The sequence below is a fragment of the Gossypium hirsutum genome, chromosome A01 (assembly GCF_007990345.1).
Source record: "Gossypium hirsutum isolate 1008001.06 chromosome A01, Gossypium_hirsutum_v2.1, whole genome shotgun sequence".
NCBI lineage: Eukaryota > Viridiplantae > Streptophyta > Magnoliopsida > Malvales > Malvaceae > Gossypium > Gossypium hirsutum.
In genome coordinates, this window is record NC_053424.1 from 21896418 (window position 1) to 21919541 (window position 23124).

The window sequence follows — 23124 nt, forward strand, 5'->3', positions numbered from 1 at the left end:
ATGAATGTGCTTTTTGTCGTGAGAAAGGGCATTGGAAAAAGAATTGTCCTAAGTTACAAAAGGGTAAAGCTATTTCTGATGCATGTGTAGCGGAACATGATGAGGAGTCAGACTTTAGCTTGGTTGGCATGGCAATGGCATGTCATACAGATGAGTGGATTTGGATTCGGGATGTACTTACCATATGTGTCTTAATAAGGACTGGTTTTCTAGTCTTAAAGAACTAGAAGGTGGAGTTGTTTTTATGGGCAATGATAGCGCTTGTAAGACAATGGGAGTAGGTACAATCCAATTGAAGAATCATGACGGCTCAATTCAAGTCTTGACAGATGTTCGCTACATACTTAGCTTGAAGAAAAATCTTATCTCATTAGGGGTCCTAGAATCTAAAGGGCTCACAATCACTTTGAGAGATGGATTACTAAAGGTAGTAGCTGGGGTATTGACGGTGATGAAAGGCACAAGAAGGAATAATCTGTACTATTTAAATGGAAGTACAGTTATTGGATCAACATCAACAGCTTTTACGAAAGATGCAGATTCAGAGGCTACTAGGTTATGGCATATGCGATTGGGACATGCTGGTGAAAAAGCTTTGCAGAGTTTGGCGAAGCAAGGCTTGTTGAAAGGTGCAAATTCTTGCAAATTGGAATTCTGTGAACATTGTGTTCTGGGCAAGCAGACGAGGATAAAATTTGGTTCAGCAATTCACAATACAAAAGAAATTCTGGACTACGTTCACAGTGATGTGTGGGGACCTACTAAAGTGGCTTCTTTGGGAGGTATGCACTATTTTGTTACTTTTGTTGATGATTATTCAAGAAAAGTATGGGTGTATCTAATGAAAAGGAAAAATGAAGTTTTGGATGTATTTCTGAAATGGAAGAAGATGGTGGAGACCCAGGTTGGTCGAAAAGTCAAACGACTTCGATCAGACAATGGTACTGAGTACAAGAATGATCCATTTCTACAAGTATGTCACGATGAAGGTATTGTACGACACTTCACTGTTCGAGATACACCACAACAGAATAGGGTGGCAGAACGTATGAATCGGACTATACTGGAGAAAGTTCGATGTATGTTGTCCAATGCTGGATTGGGCAAAGGATTTTGGGCTGAGGCAGTTACATATGCGTGCCATCTAATTAATCGGTTGCCATCAGCTGCAATAAATGGAAAAACTCCTATGGAGAGGTGGGCTGGTAAACCTGCTATTGATTATGATTCTTTACATATTTTTGGTTCCACTGCATATTATCATGTAAAAGAATCTAAGTTAGACCCAAGAGCAAAGAAAGCATTATTCATGGGTATAACTGGTGGAGTAAAAGGATACCGTCTCTGGTGTCCTGATACAAGGAAAATAATTTTCAATAGAGATGTGACTTTTGATGAATCAACCATGATGAAGAACAATGATTCACAAAAGGATAACACAACCAGTGGCACTTTGCAGCAGGTGGAGCTTGAAAAGGTTAATGATGATCCAGCTAATATTGAAGGAACAAATGATGAAGAAGTTTCGACCCAAGAACTTCTACAACAACATGATTCAATTGTATATAGAAGGCCAAGAAGAGAGATTCGTATGCCTGCTCGCTTTGATGATATGGTGGCCTATGCACTTCCAATTGCAGATGATGATGTTCCTTCTACTTACACAGAAGCAAGAAGTAACTCTGATAGTGTAAAGTGGAAGCAAGCTATGAATGAAGAAATGCAGTCTCTTCATAAAAATAGGACTTGGGAGTTGGTGACACTACCTAAAGGAAAGAAGGCAATTGGATGCAAATGGGTATATGCAAAGAAGGAAGGATTTCCTGATAAAAATGAAGTTCGATACAAGGCTAGATTGGTAGCAAAGGGTTACGCTCAGAAAGAAGGAATAGACTACAATGAAGTATTTTCTCCAATTGTGAAGCATTCGTCTATTCGGATTTTGCTAGCCTTGGTTGCGCAATATGATCTTGAACTAGTTCAGCTCGATGTGAAGACCGTATTTTTACACAGTGATTTGGAAGAGGAAATCTATATGACTCAGCCAGATGGATTCAAGGTTGCTGATAAAGAAAATTGGGTTTGCAAACTGACAAAGTCACTTTATGGATTGAAACAATCTCCAAGGCAGTGGTACAAGCGATTTGATCAGTTCATGAAAGGGCAAAGGTATACAAGAAGTAAATTTGATCATTACGTGTATTTTCAGAAGCTACAAGAAGGATTTTTCGTATACTTGCTCTTATATGTTGATGATATGTTGATAGCATCTAAGAGTAAAGTTGAAATTGAGAGATTGAAGACTCAACTCAACCTTGAGTTTGAGATGAAAGATCTAGGTGAAGCTAAGAAGATCCTTGGCATGGAAATATGTAGGGATAGAGCTCATGGCAGAGTTAGTTTATCTCAGAAGCAATATTTAAAGAAGATACTACAGAAGTTTGGCATGAATGAGCAGACTAAAGCTGTAAGTACCCCGTTGGCTTCTCATTTCAAGCTTTCTGCACAACTATCTCCTTCGACAAATACGGAACAAGAATACATGTTACAAGTTCCGTATTCTAATGCAGTAGGTAACTTGATGTATGCAATGGTGTGTACAAGACCCGACATTTCACAGGCAGTTAGTATAGTGAGCAGGTATATGCATAATCCTGGAAAAGGACATTGGCAAGCTGTGAAATGGATTCTACGGTATATTCATAAGACCATGGATATTGGATTACTGTTCAAGCAGGATACTACACTTGGTAAAGGTGTTGTTGGGTACGTTGATTCTGATTATGCCGGTGATTTGGACAAACGAAGATCAACCACTGGTTATGTGTTTACTCTTGCTGGAGGACCAATAAGTTGGAAGTCTACACTGCAGTCTACAGTTGCGTTGTCAACCACAGAAGCTGAATACATGGCTGTAACAGAGGCTGTAAAGGAAGCTATTTGGTTACAAGGTATGGTTAAAACCTTGGGATTGGTCCAGGAGCATATTAATGTGTATTGTGATAGTCAAAGTGCTATTCATTTAGCAAAGAATCAAGTCTATCATGCACGTACAAAGCATATCGATGTACGTTTCCACTTTGTGCGGGAAATTATTGATGAGGGGAAAATTCACCTTCAGAAGATTAAGACTGCAGATAATCCCGCAGATATGATGACCAAGGTGGTAACAACAATCAAGTTCGAACATTGTTTGAACTTGATCAATATTCTGCATGTTTAACAGTTGAAGAAGGCACTATCAAGTGTTGTTGACAAAGGCAGAGAGAATTGTGTGAAAATAAGATTACTCGAATCAAATCTTCAAGGTGGAGATTATTGGGAATTATCCATATTTATGGAAAATCAAAGATATGGGTATCAAATAATAGAAAGTCAAAGATATGGGTATCAAATATTGGAAAGTCAAAGATATGGGTATCGAGATATTAGCATAATAAAATCTGAATATTTGCAATATATGGTCCCTAATTGTAAAGTGACTTTGCAAGTTGATCCCTGAACCTCAACTATAAATAGGCATAACCATCTCTCATTTTGTATCTCAAACTTGCCATTCTCTACTTAAGGCATTGTTTTCTCTCTCTCTCTTTGTAAATTCTCACTTGTATTTTGGAGTGAAATATATTTGGTAGTGCCCGAGGACGTAGGCAAAATTTGCTGAACCTCGTTAAATTTTGTGTTCTTTATTGTATTATTCTGCATGAATTGTGTGTGATTGCAGTGATTTATTGTGCTATTAAATTACGATTGAGGGATATTCTGGCTAGGAAAGACCTGATACTTAAGCGATCCTTGTGATCCACCTCTCTTTCCTGGGAATTGAACTTAGTGTGATTTTTTAGTACAATAATTTTACTCTTTTACACGCTTCCGCACAACATACTATTTTGAGTAATGGAGTATAATTTAAATACTATTTATAAAAAAAAAAGAAACAGAAGTAGAATTTAAGAAAAATGAGTATAGTTTAAATATGATGCAAGCGAAATACAAACTTTCACCATAGTCGGGTAATACCGGGTCAGTGTGGCTGATAAGAGGATGCCCGTTGTCATCATATTCTTAAACTTATAACTTAAAAAGTACTGAAACATAAACGGTGGTGATTCACTGGTCACTCCCTTTTTTTTTTCTTTATTGGTCGACCAGTTGATTGCCGGCGCGTAATTCAAAACCCGTCGCCGTAAAATCATCGGCTTTAAGCTTCATCAAAGCAAGAAGCATCGAAGTGATCTCTTTGAGCCTGTTAAAGGAGCTAGGCATGTCTCTCGATGGCTTCCCTCCATTCATTTCAGCTCAGCTCCATTATCTCATCAATCACTTTCCCGACAAAATCAAGGTAATTCTGTCTAACCCTATACCCCCCCATATCTTCAAATTGCCCATTTCAATCAACGACATTAGTTCGATGAAGAGCTAGGGTTCCGTTTTAACAGTAACGAAAGTTTCAATTTCTCTTGTAATTTTGATTTGCAGGTTGAGCAAGTGTTGTCTGGTGGAAAAACCTACACCGGGGGCCTAGATCGATTTACATTGCTTATTCCATATTGCTTAGACTATATTAAATGTCTGTAAGATTTTTAATTGCAAAATGTAAGATTTATCAGTAAAACTGCTTTCTATTTAGATGATATTTTTGTTTACATTGATCCAGGGGATATTATATACAATGCGGAGTTCCCATTGGCTCCACCGGATATAATATTTGGACCTGAAGATGAAGATTTTCACCCATTACACATGACTGGCCGTGTAGGAGAGGGGGACTTGAAGTTTTGGAACATTTTGTCTGATTGGAACTATAAAGACCCGACAAGGCTACTAGCTTTAATTCAGGAATTGAGGTTAGGCTTGATGTTTACTGACACTTGCTATTGCAATGGAAATCAAAATCTTTTATGGTTGTGGGGGGAAAGATAGCCAAAATGTTCATGTTATTTTCTTGTTAAATAGGGACCGGTATATGGCCTACCAGAAGAAACGTGTTGGAGAAGTGGATGATGATAGGTTGACATTTGAGATTAGCACTATTTGTTCACGAGAGGTAATCTCTTGGCATTTGTGTTTGGTTTCTGATGGAGAATGTTTTGAAAATCCTGCTGTGTTGTTTTCTTAACCTGAATTGTGATTCTTTTATAGATATTAGTTGAGGTTAAAGTAACGAATGAGGAAATGTGCAAATTCAGAGACATTTCCTTTACCATTTTTCTCAATGTTTGTTTGTTTAATCACACGAAGTCTGTCCTTAAATGTTGACCATTTTCATGACACATTTAGCCGTAATATACGTCTTTATCCTTAATTTCCTTTCTGCATTTTGTGCATGTCTGTTTCCGTATGTATGAACTGAAAGATAAAAATTTGCCGTCATATAGTTGCATATTGAACTTTTTAGCCTCTTTAGACTCTGTTAAGTCATTGAGTCAATGAACAAAATTTTTAACCATAATTATTTGAATCTGAATGTATTCAAATTTGTCTACACATGTATTTAAACTTAGTTTACTGTTTTCCACTATTGAAGCTCTTTCATTTTATGAGATGCTTGTATCTGTAAACTGAACTAATTGGTTAGTGCCTTAACTCCTTTCTCTTTTCTGATTCCTTTACTGTGCTGCAGGGAATTGAGATGCAAATTAGTTCAGGTGCTGAAAAGGTATTCCTTTTATGGAATATGATCTTTGTAAGTAGATTATGTGTGCTTAAAACATAATTGGTTTTTAACTAAATCCATGGTGTATATGCCTTTGAATCTTAGCGTAGCCAGAAGAGGTCAAATTTGCTGTGCCTCTAATGGATATGAACATAAACAAAATGGTGCATGGGTGCCCCTGGAGACATCCACAAAAGATATACTTACAGGTACCTTTCCTTCTTTTCCCTCTCATTTATGTGTAATCTAATTCTTAAAAAGTAACTTGTATGTAATTTTATTGTTGTTAAAATTCTTTCTTCTCTTCTGTCCTCCATTTCTTCCCCACCTTGAATGAAGTTTGTAATATTGCAGGTAATATATCCCGTTGGAAAAAAGTATGCATCTACTCCTTCAGCACCTCGTCTGAAATTGATGTCAACTACTGAGCTGAGAGCTCTGTTTACAATCGAGGATGTCAAGCTTCCTTCATGGTTGGATGGAATGTGAGTTATGTAAATCATCCTGCATTTGTTGCATATCTTAAAAGATGGACACATCTTGTGCTGACAAACCTCTGTTGGTTTTTACCTTCTCATTTGAAGGTGCATGGCTGAATATCTTCCTCATCTAGAAGAATCTCTTCAGAAACAGGTTGGCTCCTTTTTGGTCATCTAGGTTTGCTTTCAGTTTGTGTAAGAGTAGGAGTGATCTGTAATTGTTCTCTAGGTCCTGGAAGCTGTTTCATTAATTGACATAAGAAGACACTTCATAGAGGCATTAGCCCCATTGTTTGGAAGACCTTTGGAAGCTGATCCGGTGTGCACTAGTCTTGCCATTTATCTTTTTATATGAAGCATTAGTTTATTTAACATTGATTGTTAGTTTCTCATTGCTTTCCTTGGCAGGTCTTTTGCAGAAAGGCAACATTTCTTGCTTCCTCTGGATCCTTTGTTTTCTTGGTACCATCAGATAATTGCTGATTCTACCATTTTCTGTTTAGACCAATGGAGGACTATTTCAATAAACATGATTAAGTTCTAGACTATGATTGCATTTGATTTTAGTGCAATAAGTTTTTGGATCAAACTTCTAGTACCCATATTTTTTTACTTAACTCGGTCTCTGCTAAAAGTCAACTTTTGATAGTACTGTTGTTGTAGGTGCACTTCCATATTTCAACTCTGTTTCCTAAGCAGCAGCCAGCTCTGATGTTCCAAAGTTCTCAGGTTATTCTATTAGCATTTCCTGATATGTTAAGCACTCGGGTTCTTGGGTTCAATATTTAGATCCCATTTTTAGACAGATTGATAAAAAGGTGTGATGTATCTGAAAGGATACATGGAAGATATTACCGAATAAGTTTAAGGACCAACTAGCTTTTATGATTCTGCTGAATATCAGTTTCTCTACTCGTTGGAGAACATGAACATTGATTGTCTATTGCAGCATATATCGCCACAAGGAATACCGAAAAAGTCACCTCTTCTAGCAGAATATCCATGGAGTCCGAGATGGGAAGCATCACAAATGGCAGAGCGGATATTGTGAGTTTCATTAGTCTTAGTAGATTCTCAATCATTTTCAGTGTGTTTTATTAACATGTATTGATTTCTTCAGCGATTTCTTGGCGGATGAGTCTCTGAACTTCAAACGGTTCTGTAATGAGTCTCAACCTCAACACTAGAACGATAAAGGGATGCTGAAGTTTGGTATGGGTTATGTTTTATTCATTCAAGTTGTCTAAAAAATGCTTAATGGGACATTTGGTAGTTTTCTTTTTAATACAATTTCGAAACTGGTGTCTTAAGTTGTAGAAAGGAAATGCAAAGATCTATCTTTCGCTTCTTAATGCTGATTCATACTTACCCCTTTTTATTATAGTCCAACACCAACTTAGATTTATGGACGTATTTACGTTAATTAATGTTCATAAACATGGATAAACAGCAAACACTAGAAGAGCAAGTGATCGAAATTATTTGCTGGCAGCTGAAGGTTTATAGTTTTAAGTCTCCATAATGACGTTACTTTTGTTAGTTTGTAATGTGATAAATAAATAAAAGCCAACAATATGAATGAAACTTTTCAATATTACTACTTTATTTTCAGATAAGTCATAATTAAATTAACTTTTAACCTATATCTAAGTTTTTAACTTTTAATTTAGGTTTAATTCTCAATTTTTCTTATTTTCTTACTTTGGTACTAAATTTTTTATGTCTTAATTTAGTACCTAAAGTATTAGTCACTTCTCAATTTGGTATTTAAAGTATGCCTTTGTTGTATTTTTGAAAATTGATAGCCAATCACAAAGTGTTACGCAACAGCTTTATGTAAAAAATGTATATACATTTAGAAAAATGAAAATAAATATATAAAAAATTCAGAAAATATATATATAATCTAAAAAATATATAAAAATAAAATTTACAAAAAAGCACAAATTAGTTGAAATCAATAATATTATTTAAAAAATGTAAAAAAATTGTAAAAATTTTAAAGAATTGTAAATAAAATATTTAAAAACAATTTTTTAAATTTTTTAAAAAAGTATTTAAATTTCAAGGTTTTTTTTCAATTACTTGAAATTTAATTACTTTTTTTTTATTTTTTTATAACAATTTTGAATTTGATATATTATTCTGACTTTTTAAATTTTAAAATTTACTTTAGAATTTTATAAAAAATACATTTTTATATATTATATATGATTTTTTTTTACATTTTTAATAAATATAATATATATAATATTAAAAAAATAATAAAAAGGGGCACATTGCGTGTTCTAATAGCATCACGTGGTAGGTTGATACTCGGTCAATGACTGATCAAAATCAACAGTGTTTTTAATATTTAAATATTAAACATTATAGTTTTCTATTTTTATTTTAAATAAATCTAATTATCACATGTCATTTTTTTCATTGGCTAAAATAAGTCATGTGACACTTTTTATTGGTTAAAGTGGCCTAACAAAAAATATTTAATGGATGTTATAAAATGGACTAAAAATAGAGGAAATTGATACTTTAAGTATCGAACTGAGATAAAAAAAATTTAAATACCGAAAAAATAGGAAAATGGATATACTTGAGAGACTAAAAAATGAATTTAGCCTTTAATTTTTGCCTAAATAAATTGTTAACAAGAAATAAGGGCCAAGTGTTTATGGAGGTGTGGAAAGCATATGTGGGCTTATTTAAATGAAGTTGTAAAGGGCAAGTGCTCTTTAAATATTTTAGCTAGTGGCCTGGCGATACCCTTTGGGTTTGATTTTGGACAAATATTCTGAGCTTTAAAAACTTCAACTAAAACCAAATCAAATAGTAATTGGTTTGATTCGTTTTAAAATTTTATATTATGTTAAGTTTTTTCACTAATTTAATATATAAAATATTTATTTTTATTTAGTAAAAATTAATTATAATATGATAAAAATACAACTCAACTTGGTTTGTATATTTTAATTTGAACCGAAAATCAAACTGAATGTATTTAAATAATCATTAAATCAAAATTAAATCAAATTTGATAAAATTGAACCAAAATCAAATACTATAGTTTAAATTGAATTTCGAATTTGTTTTGCTCTTCAAGTGTCCACATCATCAATTTTTTTTAATTTTAATTCTCACATCAACTATACAACATCAATTTGCTATGTTATCTAATATGTCATTAATTGCTATATTATCACTTAATGAATGCTAAGGGCTTCCATAGAAACTATAACTTTAAGGATTAGGGTCAGTTTAACATTACTTCTCAGTAATATTTTTGGGACAAAAAACACTTTTGAGGTAAAAGTATTATAACACCCCTAACTCATACCCATCAGAATAGGGTTTCAGAGCATTACAAAAAAAAAACGTAATCTAAATCATTCATTTTAAACATTTCAATAATCATAATATAATTCATCATTAAACATGCAATACATCCCTTATTCAAGCCTTTGAGGCCTTAAAATCATTTTAGAAATAATTTGGGACTAAATCAAGAATATTTGAAAAATTTAGAACAAAGTTAAAAAATTCAACTACAAGGGTCACATAGCTGTGTGGCCAGGTTGTGTGACTCACACGGCTGAGATATATGCCCGTGTCTCAGGCTGTGTGGACATTCGAAGTAGGGACACACGGCCGTGTCCAAACTCGTGTCCGTGCCCGTGTAACTCTCTAACTTGGGTTATACGGCCAAGCCACACGCCCGTGTGCCAGACCATGTAACTCTTGAAATGGCCTCGCATGCCCGTCTGCTAGCCGTGTGGACGTAAAATGTGCCTTAAACAACAAGTTTACCAATTCGTACTTGCTTGGGCATTAAGCAACTCAAAAACCATTTGTTTAACCTATTCAATACACGATCAAACACACTCAAAACATGCCAAAACAATCATCTTAAGTGCCTAACCAATGTAACCTCATTGGTACCACATTTATATCACCAATGCATCATTCAAATCAAAGTTTAAAACATACCAAAATCACTCCATTTAGCCTAGTTTATAACCACCTAAACATCAATATTAATTTCACATACACCTAACAATCTTAGGTTCAAATCAACATCCCTAATTTATGGCTTCAAACACAAACATATGCTTATATATATACCAAACCAACATTATACTTAAACTCAATTACATCACATATACCAAATTCATTAAAAACCAAACAAATCCTAGGTACATGCCATTACAAAAGGTAAACATCAACACATTTGAGATGGGAATCGTTGCTGGATGCTGAATCGGCGATCAAAAGAGAAGTACCTAACCTGCGCGCAGAAAACAAAATCGTACACTGAGTAAAACTCAGTGATATTTCTATAATCCAAACAATTAAAGACATAATGATACAAGAATGCTCAATTTGAATTGTATAATCACATTACTATCTAACAAACAATTGTAATTTATCACCATCTCAATTTCATGCAGAATACCACATTGTATCATGATTTGCTCAACTTCACAAATATTCTTCCATTAGTTGGTTTAACATATAACTCAATTAATATCACTTGCTATAAAAAATAGTTTTTCATAGATCATTCAACATTTCATTTTTAACAATGGCATAAACCAAATATATTCAATCCATGAGTACAGTACTCATATATATCATATATGATCACACATTTTCACCTTTCATATATCAATCCACTTTTCCATTTCCATTTCACATATTTTGCCATTTCAATATTGATTGTAGAGCTTTATTATTTAATTACCTTTATTAACACGACTTGGACTCGGACAGATACACGGATCCAACCAACACACCAGTTTGGCACCCAGTGCCTCATCGGATAAATTCGAAGTAATAATTGCGCCTAGCGCTATATAAATTGACACCCAGTGTCTCATCGGTTAAACTGAAGCAAATTGGCACCCAGTGCTTCATCGACTCGAAGACGAAGAAATCCCTAAACTCTTCTTATCCTATGACATGCCATCTATATCTGACTCAGCTCAGTACAGTTAATAGAGTTTCATTTCACTTTTCAAATACAATCAATATCCAATTCTCATATTTGCACATTATCACATTTACACATATATTCGTTTCAATTCAATAGTCAATACATTCATAATATATATATCAACTCAATCCATTTCAATCAACTATAATTTCAATTCAACATCAAAGTGCCAAAACACTCACCTCAACTACTTACCATATGCATTAAATCGAAATATAACAATTAGCAACTAGGTTCGAATTTATAGAAATACAAATTGTGGATTCCGAGCTATTCGACGTCGATTTTATCTTTCCCCTTTTTAATCGAGGATTTTGGTACGACGTTAGTTGCGGAATTAAAATAATTAAAATAAATTAATACTACACAATTCAATTCTACATCAAATATTTCAATTTTTACACAAAATTTGCTTAAATTCTAATTTAGTCTCTAAATCGAGACTAATTTTTATTCTTCACATTTAATCCTATATTTTATGCTAATTTCACTTTAAGGTAAAGTTAGCTCCCTATTTTTAATTAAACCCCTAAATTTCAAAATTTTCACAATTTAGTCCCTATTACTCAAAATTTACAATTTGTTTTACAATTTAATTCTTTTCCATTTCTAGCTTAAAAATCTATCAGTTTAATCCATAACACTCAAAAACTATTCAACATTATCAACATTTAAAATCTTAATCAATGCTAAAATTTCAACATGAGTTGGGTAGTACTTAACACCGAGATTCCAAAAATATAAAAATTATAAGAAAATGAACTAAATTGACTATCCAATTGAAGTTTGGAAACTTAGAAACCCTTAGGGTGCATTTCTTTCTCCTTTCTTCCTTTCTTTTCTTTCTCAAATCTTTGCATGCCTTTCTATTTCTATTTCTTTATTCTTTCTTTTATTATTATTATTACTTTTATTATTATTTTAATCTTTACACATATTAATTTCATTTTATAATATATAACACTTATATATATTAAACTATTATATATAATACCCCATTAATGCCGTCCACTACTTAATATAAAGGTATATTTACCACTTTAATCTCTCAATTAATTTTTAATATATAATTCAACTTTTACTCTATACGCGATTTAGTCCTTATACTATAATAATTCTTAATTCATGCAATTTCACTTAATTGAAATCTAATTAACTACACAACTAACTTTGTAAATATTTATCAAAAATATTTATGAGTCCGATTTACGGGAACGGAGTCCCAGGAATGCACTTTTCGACACCTCTGACTATCGGGTCGTTACAAGTATTGCTAAATAAGATGTTTTTGTTCTTTTTAAGAGTGCTTTTAGGATAAAAAATTCTTTGTAAAATCACTTTTTATGATAAAAAAATAAAAACAAAAAATATTAATTTTTGCTTAAAAGTGTTTTATGATCCAAAAATACTTGTGAGAAATAAGGCTAAACTAACCCTTAATTGATAGCTAACATTTTTTTTTATCAATACCTCAGCTACATGTACTTTTTCAACAGCTCAATTATTTGTTTATTTATTTTACAAGAACTTTTAATCTTCAAGCCTAAAAAAAACATACAAAATTTGAAGATAGAAAGGAAATAATTTATTTATTTTTGGTATTAATAATTGGAAAATTATTTTGTACACAATTTATGAAGTTTTTTAAATTTCAAGTTAAGGTATGAGATGTTTTCTATAGAGTATAGTAAAATTATTTAAAAAAATATATATATAAATAAATATGACACTTGTTACATCCTTAACCCGTTTGTGAAGTTTAAAAAAACTCCATAAGTTGTGTATCAAATAATTATTTTTAATAATTTGTTCATTTTAGATTCTTTTTAGAAAGAGTTAATCACACCATCCATTCCTAAACTATAACCTTCATTCAAAATTGGTACTCAAACTTTAAAATATTTTAATTACATCACCAAGCTATCGAGTTTATATTAATAAGGTTCTTTCATTACTAAAATCATTAATTCAATTGTTAAATAAGTTGTCAAATCTTATGTGTCATAATTTAAAATGAGAAGCTTAAAGAAAAAAAATATTGTAAAAATATTGATTTTGAGGTTTTTGAAGCTTTTACAAAAGCTTTATTGCTCACTCTTTTTATTATTATTTTATTTTACTTTATTTTTAGTGTTTTATTTTTAAAAATTATGCGATAACATTTTGTTTTTAAAAAAATTATTTTAAATTATGCCATACAAGACTTGACATGTCATTTAATGGTTAAAGTAACAATTTTAATAATTGAAGGACTGATTGATATAACATCAATAGCTTGAGGATGTAATTAGAATATTTTGAAGCTTGAGAGCTAATTTAGAATGATAGTCAAAGTTTTTGGATGTTTGATGCAATTAACTCTTAAAAGTATTTTAGCCATAAATTTACAAAATAGACTCTTTGACAGGTTAAAACATGCTCCAAGTCCTTATAAATTTCATACATTTGGAATTTAATCTTTCTTCTTTTTTAAAATTAAAAATTTAGAGTTAATTGTTAACACTATTAAAATTAATCTGTTAAATTTGTTAACGTAATATTTTAAAATAAAAAAAAATTATTTTGTAGTCATGTAACTAAAAAATGAAATTGTAATATACCTGAATTTAATAGAAAAACTTTAATAATAACAATTGATGCATTTTTAAATCCAATAATAGAGAGACTATATTCCAAAAAATAACAGCAAAAAGTTTAAATTGTAAACATACAAAAGGTAAAAATTCTTAAGCATATTTAAAAAAAAAAATCATACCAGATTTTAAGATAAAAAAATGAAATAATTTATTCATTTTAATTCTTATTTCGAAGTTGTAAGGGCGCTGTAATTATATAACGTTAAGGTGGGTAAAAAGTGAGGCTTCAATAAAAAATTACTTCTAAATTAGAAGTGTTTATGGGCCAAATCAGTTTCAATTAAAATTTTCGGCCCATTTGTTAGACTTGGGTTTGATCCGGCCCTAAAAAATGAGCCTAAAATTTTATTCAAATTTGGTCCAAATAAAAATGTTAAAGCCCAAGTCTAGTCTAGCCTGCCCGTATTAATTTTTATATTATTTTTATATAATTTTTAAATATATATAATACATCAAAACTACTAAAAATATTAAAATAAATATTTTCTAACAAATTAAAATAAATTTTAAAAAATATGTATACTTAAATAACATTAAGATAGATGCAACTTAATAAACAAATGCCTCTAAAATAATAATAAAATTAACAATAAAACAAGTGTTATACAATATGCAAACAATATTGTTTGCAATGTAATCACAATCAAAACAAAACGAAACAAGTCAGTATACTTCATATATTTTCGACAAAAAGACCAAAAGTAATCAACTAGCGGCTTGACTCTCTTATTTTGTTCCCCAATGGAGTTGCCAAGCTGCCAAGACCTTTTTTTTAAATCGAATTTTTTATTTTAAAAATAAAAAAAATGGGAGTCGCCACCAATCACTTTTAGGAGGTGTGATCGGGTTACCTCATAATTTGATCATTTTAATAAGAGGTTTAATTTATTAAAATAATGTTTTCCGGTCTACAAAAATATAGAAAACGGGTTCGGGAGTCGGTTACGCACGAGGAAGGATTAGCACATTCGTTATGCCCAAAATTGGTACCTAATTGATTACTTGATGTCTTTAGTGTCGAAAATTGAAAATTTGAAGAGATTTTAAAACACAATCCCTCTTTGCATAATGTTATTAAGATATGATTCAACTAAATTAAATTAAATGAAAAAAGCCTTATTTCAAGTTAATCGAGAAGAAAGACCATACCCCGTGAGTTAGGACACGGTACGTTGGATTCTCGAAAACTAAAATAATCGCCATTTGATCGCTATCTAAATCTTGGTTTTCGTTGTTTTAAATAGGATATTCGGTTTTAGGAAGATACCATACTCCGTAAGTTAAGAGAATAACTCTTCAAATTTCAAAAATAACAAATATTGCCTCGGTTTTGAATATTTTCTATGTGTTTGATAAAATGACAATATTTCTTAAAAATGATATACAATTAATTTATTTGGGCATAGTGTAAAAATGAATAAATATATTTTAACATGACAGCATAGTAATTAATGAAATAAAACCAAATAATGATGGGTAAAATAAAATGATATTAGAATGATAAATAAATAAATAAAATAAAAATACCATGCTAGCGAATAGTAATAATGCAACGTTAATTTGTAGTAACACGTATAATAATAATATGCATAATAAAATATGAAAGTATAATAATAATAGCAATAAATCATAATACCAATATGCATAATAAAATAATAAAAATAATGGTAATAATAATAAAATATAAAAATACAAAAAAAAAGAATATAAGTAATATAAATTCTAAATATTTAAGAAGGTAAAGAAAAATAAATAAATAAATAAATAAAAAGAAATAAAATGTACAATAAAAAGAAAATAAACCAATTTTAAATATTAAAAAAGTAAAGGAATAATAAATAAATAAACAAATAATAAATAAAATAATATATAAAAAATCTATAAAGGGGCAAAATTAAATAAATAAGGATTAAATCAAAATTGAAATGAAATTGAGAGCCTAAATTATAATAAAATAAATGCATAAATATAAGGAGGACTAAATCAAAACTTAAGTGGAATTTTGGGGGCCAAATCGGGATAAAATAAAAATGAAAGACTAAATTGTAGCGCATGAAAAAAAGAATAGGGCCTGTAAAGGAAAATATCTCTGTCCTCCTCATGCGCACTGTTTTAAAGGATAAAAATAAAAAAATTTAAATTAAATGGGATAAATTAAAAAAAACAAAAAAAGAAGGAAATATGACTCTATTGCAAGATGTGTAAAAAGCGAAAGGACCAAAAGCACAATTAGACCCCCTTAAAGCAAAACACGTGGATCCTGTGCGGACGGGTCAATTCGGTTCGGTTCAGCCTCAAAACGACGTTATTTTGGGGCCTTTCAAACTCCTCCAAAACGGCGTCATTTCGTTTGCCTATAAAAGCCAAAATTTTTCCCAAAAATTTCATTTTATCCCATTCAAAAAAAAAAGCTCTCCACTTCTATCTCAAAGCCCCCAGGTCCGGTCATCGGTCAACGAGTCGCCGCCGCGCTGGCTACTAGTCACCAGTGACGGCGCCGCCATCCACAGTGGCTGAAAAATCACCCGAACCCCCATTTTTTTATTTTTTCCTAGATCCCCTTTTTGTAGTTGAAATCACTCAAAATCAAAGCCAAAGTTCAAAAAAAGGAAAACCCTTTTGGTTTTCTTCTCTCCGACACAACCCTCGACGAATTCTTTTAGGGACTCGAAAGTCCTCTGCATCGGAACCCATCCACGACGTCAAAGAACCGAATGCTAGGTGAGTGTTTTTTATTATATATATATATAATATAATAGATTCAAAGAAAAAAGAAAAAGAATAAAAAAAATAACCTTTGAAGTTTTTTTGATTTTGTATTTGGATTGCTTTGTTTTGTGTTTTTTTGTTTCAATTTCTATTTCAAAAAACAATCCCCTTTTACAATCGATTTTTGTAGGCTTTTTATAGCCAAATTACAATATTATTTCTATTTTTCTCTACTGTTTGCGATTGTTTCTTTTGCATGTGGCTTCTTCTTTGCAGGTGGTGGTTGAGTTAACAGTAGGATTGGGGCAGTTGGCAGTGGTAGACCTTGGGCGACGAGAGAGGAGCGGCAGCTAGGGTTTTTGATTTTACTGAAAAAAGTTTAGGTTGTGGGCCATTTGGGCCATTAGGGTTTAAATTTTTTTGGGCTTTGTAATTTAAGTAATAGGTTTTGTTTATTTTTATTTTCATCTGTTTTTTTTGGGCTGATTGGTTTGGTTTGTTTGGGCCCGGACAAAATTAGGCTTCTACAGCTGTCCCTCTTTGCTCATTGTCGTGTAACGAGAATGAAGCAAAGACTTTAAGAAGGACAAATTTTGTTTGGTCTTACCAAATCTCGTCTTCTTTGGTGCTTCTCTTTTTCAAGTGGTTTCATCCTATCCCATTGCAATTTCATGGGTACAGGAATTGTTGCTTCGATCTACTCCACTGCAATTTCAGGGAGATAAGACTTGTAGCTTCAATCTGCTCCGCTGCAATTTCAGGGAGATGAGATTTGTATCTTCAATCTATTCCACTGCAACTTCAGGGAGATAAGATTTGGCTTGAATCTACTCCACTGCATCTTCAGGGAGATAAGATTTGTAACTTGTAGTTTTAATCTGTTCCACTGCAACTTCAGAGAAATAAGATTCACTATCTTTAATCTGTTCTACTGTAACTTTAGGGAGATAAGACTTGTAACTTCAACCTGCCCCACTGCAACTTCGTAGAGATAAAATTTGTTATCTTTGATTTGCTCCACTGCATCTTTAGGGAGATAAGATTTGTAACTTCAATATGCTCTACTGCAACTTTAGGGAGATAAGATTTGTAATTTGTAGCTTTAATCTATTCCACTGTAACTTTAGGGAAATAGGATTCGCTATCTTTAGTCTACTCCACCGCAACTTCAGGGAGATAAGACTTGTAACTTCCACATGCTCCACTGCAACTTTAAGGAGATAAGGTTTATAATTTGTATTTTTAATCTGTTCCACTACAACTTCAGGGAAATAAGATTTGCTATCTTTAGTTTACTCCACTACAACTTCAGGGAAATAAGATTTGCTATCTTTAGTTTACTCCACTGTAACTTCAGGGAGAAAAGACTTGTAACTTCAACCTTCTCCATTGCAACTTTAGGGAGATAAGGTTTATAGCTTTAATCTGTCCTACTGCAACTTCAGAGAGATAAGATTTGCTATCTTCAATCTTACTCCATTGCAACCCCCGGGAGATAAGACTTGTGGCTTCAATCTGCTCCACTGCAACTTCAGGGAGATAAGATTTGCCATTATGATTTCAATCCATCCCACTTTAACTTCAAGGGTATAGGATTTATGGTTTCTCTGATATATTCATTTTCTGGGAACATGACCTGTAGAATCCATTTGACGGGTCTATTTATGCCAAATAATTAGGATGTCATGATAATAATGAATCAAAATGTTCCTAATTAGACGTGTATGAATGATGTTTGCATGAATGCAAAATGTCATTTTTTTCGAGAATGACCCCCTTTTAATGTTTAGGTTGACTTTGCTCGTTGTTTATCAAGGTTCTATCACTGACGCATTACCCTGCCTTCTTGTTCAGCCAGTATCTTTGACAGAAAACCCGAAGAAATCAGCCAGTTTCTTTAACAGAAAACCCGAAGAAATAATCACAATTTAGATTATTCTTTCCCAAATATTTTCAACTTTTAAATTTGGTTAGTTCTGACTAGTGGTCCTGTTTTAGATCCTTGTACTATTTAGAAAACCTTTCAGAAAAATATGCAAAAAATCCTTTTACTTGAATATTATTAGTCCATTAATCGTTATTTTAATGAAAAATACTTGAAAAAGATTGTAACAGTGGACAAGATTAAAATTTATTGGGAGCAAGGCTCGAAATAAATAGATTAATCAAAAATAGCAGACGTTGCTAAAATACAAAATGAGTAAGATGAAATTAGGTGCCCCAAATATCGCAGCGTGAGCTTCTTTGCACAAACTTCTTAAGGACCGTTTTGAGCTTGATTTGTGTTTAGGAGATCTAGAGTACTTTGTTGATGCCCCAAGATATAACGTTCCTCCCTATTGTTAATTCTGAGGGGACAAGACTACCACATGCCTCATTTTCGATCAAAATTTGAGTTGCTCTTTCTTGGGTTTTCAACTTAAAACCCCTTTGGTCTCAAGACTCCCTTGTGGGTTTTCGCCTCGGCCTCTCATTTTTTTTAGGTGAAGTACCTCTTGATTGAGTCTGAATTCACAGGGTTATGTAGGCTTTTTCCATTGGTCAGAAACAACGCTTCTCCAGAAAAGACCTATTTTTTTCCACGTAAGGTCATTCCCAATTTGGCATCCACTTTCCTCTGAAGTCCTTTTGTATGGGAAGGATCTTTTTCAATACTAAGTCTCCCTCATAGAATTCTTTGGGGTGAACCTTTTTTGTCGTAAGCTCGTATCATTCTTTTTTAGTACATCTGACCATGACTGATAGCTTTTAACCTCTTTTCTTCAATTAAGTTCAACTGATTATATCGATATTGGACTCATTTTGCTTCATCTAACTTCAACTCTGACAAAACTTGGAGGGAAAGAATCTCGACTTTAATGGATAAAACTGCCTCCATTCAATAGACCAATGAGAAAGGTATTGCCCCAGTGGATGTTCGATAAGCTTAGAGGGCGAATGGTAACTTCTCATGCTAATATTTATAAGTCTCAGTCATTTTCCCTACAATCTTCTTAATGTTCTTATTGGCTGCCTCCACTGCACAGTTCATTTTTGGGTGATATAGTGACGAGTTGTAGTGTTTGATATTAAATTTACTGTAGACCTTCGCTATCGTACAGTTGTTCAAGTTCAATGCATTGTCAGATATGATCCCTTTTGGCATTCCATACCGATATATGATCTCTTTCTTTAAGAATTTGCTGATTTTCGACTTTGTAACATTGGCATATGAAGTGGTTTCTGCCCACTTGGTGAAGTAATTAATAACCACAAAGATGAATCGATACCTATTGGAAACTTTTGGCGATATTAACCCAATGATATCCATGCCCTACATAGAGAAAGGCCATGGAGAAGTCATGACATGAAGAGGCGAAGGAGGCGCATGAATTTTGTCTCCATAAATTTGGCACTTATGACATCTCTTGGCCATTGTAAAATCATTGGTGTGTGTTCCGCAGACACCTTCATGAACTTCTTCCAAGATTTTCTTAGCCTCGACAGCATCTACATATCTTAGTAACACTTGATCCTTTCTTTTTTTATATAGAATCTCCCCATCTACGGCATAGTCACTGGCTAGTCTTCTCAACGTCCTTTTATCATTCTCAGTTGCTTGGTCAGGGTATTCACAATTTTTCACAAATCACAGTATATCGTGGTACCAAGGGTGATCGTCCTTTTCTTCTTTCTTAATGTTGTAACAATGAGCCGGAGCCTTATAAATACTTATCTGGATAGGTTTTACATCCTTTTGTTTGTTTACTTTAATCATGGAAGCTAAAGTAGCCAAAGCATCAGCCATCCGATTTTCATCTCGAGGGAGGTAGCAGAATGTGATGTCATCAAACTCCTTAATTAACTCAAGAACCAACCTTCGATAATTGATTAATTTAGGGTCTTTCATCTCCCATTCACCTTTGAATTGATAGATCACTAATGTAGAATCCTTATTACTTCTAGTACTTTGATCTTGTGTTCTATGGCTGCATGGATACCTATGATGTTTGCTTCGTATTCTACCATATTATTCGTCCAGTCAAAATCCAATTTACTAGTAAAGGGATAATGATCTCCGTTTGGGTATACATGGACTGCCCCGATTCTGTTACCTACAGCGTTTGAAGCTCCGGCAAAGTTTAGCTTTGAAGGATAACCTTCTTAAGAGTTTTCTTCAATGGTTGTAACATACATCAGATCTTCATTCGAGAAATCAAAATTCAAAGGCTCGTAATCTTCTAGAGCTCTACTGGCTAGAAAATCTACTATTGCGCTCCCTTTTACTGCCTTCCAGTTCACACAGACTATATCAAATTTGGAAAGCAGAATTTGCCATCGGGCCATTCTTCCATTTAGAGCAGTTGACTTCATCATATACTTTAGAAGGTCTATTTTTTAGATTAGCTAAGTTGGATGGTACAACATGTATTATCTGAGTCACCGGGTTGTCTAGATCAAGGCGCAACACAACTTCTCAATTGGCGAATATCTTGCCTTACACTCAGTGGACTTCTTACTGAGGTAGTATATTATTCTTTCTTTTCTTCCTGACTCATCGTGTTGGCCAAACATGCATCCCATAGAATTACCAAATACTGCAAATACCGTATTAGTGGTTTATCTAGACTAAGTGGCATTAGCATTGGGGCATTGGACAGGTAATATTTGACCTTGTCGAAAGTTTTCTAACAATTCTTATCCTATACACCTGGATTGTGTTTCTTAAGGTGTTGGAATATGGGGTCACATTGCTCGGTCAGTTGTGAAATAAACCGAGCGATATAATTTAATTTCCCTAAGAAACCCCAGACCTCTTTTTGAATGAGCGGCGAAAGCAACTCCTACATAGCCTTGACTTTTTCGGGGTTGATCTCGATCCTCTTTTCGCTAACCAGGAATCCTAGTAATTTTCTGGACCTAGCCCCAAGGGTACATTTTGCTGGATTCAGCTTTAGTTAGAACTTTCTGAACCTCAAAAACAATTTCCTTAGGATTTGTATATTCTCTTCTTCTATTCAGATTTTGCTATTATATAATCAACATAAAGCTCGATTTCTTTGTGCATCATGAAACAAAGTTACCATGACTTTTGGATATGTTATTCTCGCATTTTTTAGTCTGAATGGCATCACTTTATAGCAAAATGTTCCCCACATGGTTACGAATGTGGTCTTCTCCATGTCTTCAGGATGCATTTTTATCTAGTTGTATCCCGAGAAACCATCAATGAAGGAGAACAGTGAGTAACCTGTCGTGTTGTCCACTAAGGTGTAGATATGAGGCAATGAAAAATTGTTTTTTGGGCTGGCTTTGTTTAAATTCCTGTAGTCTACGCATATTCGTACTTTCTCATCTTTTTTAGGAACCGGGATGATATTGGCTACCCATTCTGAGTATTTAACCACTTGTAAGAAACCAGCATCGAGTTGCTTCTTGACCTCCTCCTTTATTTTCAGTAAAACATCGGGCCTCATCCTTCGGAGCTTCTGTTGAACCGGCTTGCATTATTCCTTTATGAGAAGTTGGTATACCACGATATCAGTACTTAGACCAGGCAGTTTTGCTATGAATATGCGAAGACATCTTTGAATTATTGAAGTAACTCAATGAGGTCTCGTTTTATCTCTACGGTGATACAAGCTCCGATCTTTACCTCTTTCTTTTCTTGTTCGTCTCCTAAGCTCACAATTTCTACTAACTCTTTAAGAGGTAGGATCTGTTTCTCCTCTTGTTCTACCATCCTTAACAAATTAGGAAATAGGTTACAATCTCGATCACCTTCAAAGTCCTGAGGTTCCTCTAAACACATATCTTGCTGAAAAGGAGATTTTGAGTCAGTAGCAGTATCGCTCATATCATTGATATCTGGAGACCTATTATAGGAATGAAAGAAGATCCAAAGAACAAATGAATCTAAGAATAACTATTTGTCTGGTATGAGTATGAATGAAATGGAAAGAACAAAAGAATGTTTGCCAAAATGAGACACAAATATGCATTTTATTAAAATAAAAATAGTGGACATGTGCATTTTTCATAAAATGATTCCTATTGCTCCTAGGCTTAAAGCAATAAGTGTGTTCTGAATATTACTCTGAAATGGTCCTAAAAACTACAGGGATCCCCTCCACAGTCCAGTTGTTCAGAACACTTCCGGGGATGTAGGAACAAATTCCTGATAGGTTTTTTTAGTTTCTTCTTCGAAGGGACAAACATATTTCCCTTTCAAACCATTGATATCTTCAAAAGAATTCTAATCCTTTATTATCCATCAGGTTCTGTACTCGAGTTTTGGACTAGACGCACTTTTAAATTTTTTGAAATTTATTGCATGCAATGAAATGTAATGTTAATGAATGGAAAATATGCATGCAAAAATGCTTTGATTCTATTCAATTCCATTAGAACAACTTTTCTAGAAAACAAGTTTCTTTACATAAAGAGGATACATATACAATCTCGCTTTCACACTCAAAACCTTAACTTTCCCAAGAAACAAAGCTAATTCTCGGCCCCGATCCAACTCTGATTCAGATTTTAGACTTTGAACGACTGGGGTCTGCAAGTGGTCAGCCGCTACTCGTACTCGGACCAAAGTTTCACTCATAACGTGGTCCATATATCTGACCTGCCCCTCTCGCAAGTTGTCTCATTTCTCTTGTTGCCTTTTCT

General features: G+C 33.1%; 1 protein-coding gene across 1 annotated transcript; it reads left to right on the plus strand.

Annotated features, from left to right (window-relative positions):
- The first annotated feature begins 4002 nt into the window (after positions 1–4002).
- Positions 4003–7487, plus strand: LOC121205059 (BRISC and BRCA1-A complex member 2). Its single transcript, XM_041075994.1, has 13 exons — positions 4003–4342; positions 4480–4570; positions 4658–4847; positions 4957–5047; positions 5624–5659; positions 5767–5865; positions 6011–6141; positions 6241–6289; positions 6365–6454; positions 6544–6597; positions 6799–6864; positions 7085–7182; positions 7256–7487. Exons 1-13 carry the CDS (start codon positions 4265–4267, stop codon positions 7320–7322), a joined length of 1140 nt encoding a protein of 379 aa, XP_040931928.1. The 5' UTR covers positions 4003–4264; the 3' UTR covers positions 7323–7487.
- The last annotated feature ends 15637 nt before the right edge of the window (positions 7488–23124 follow it).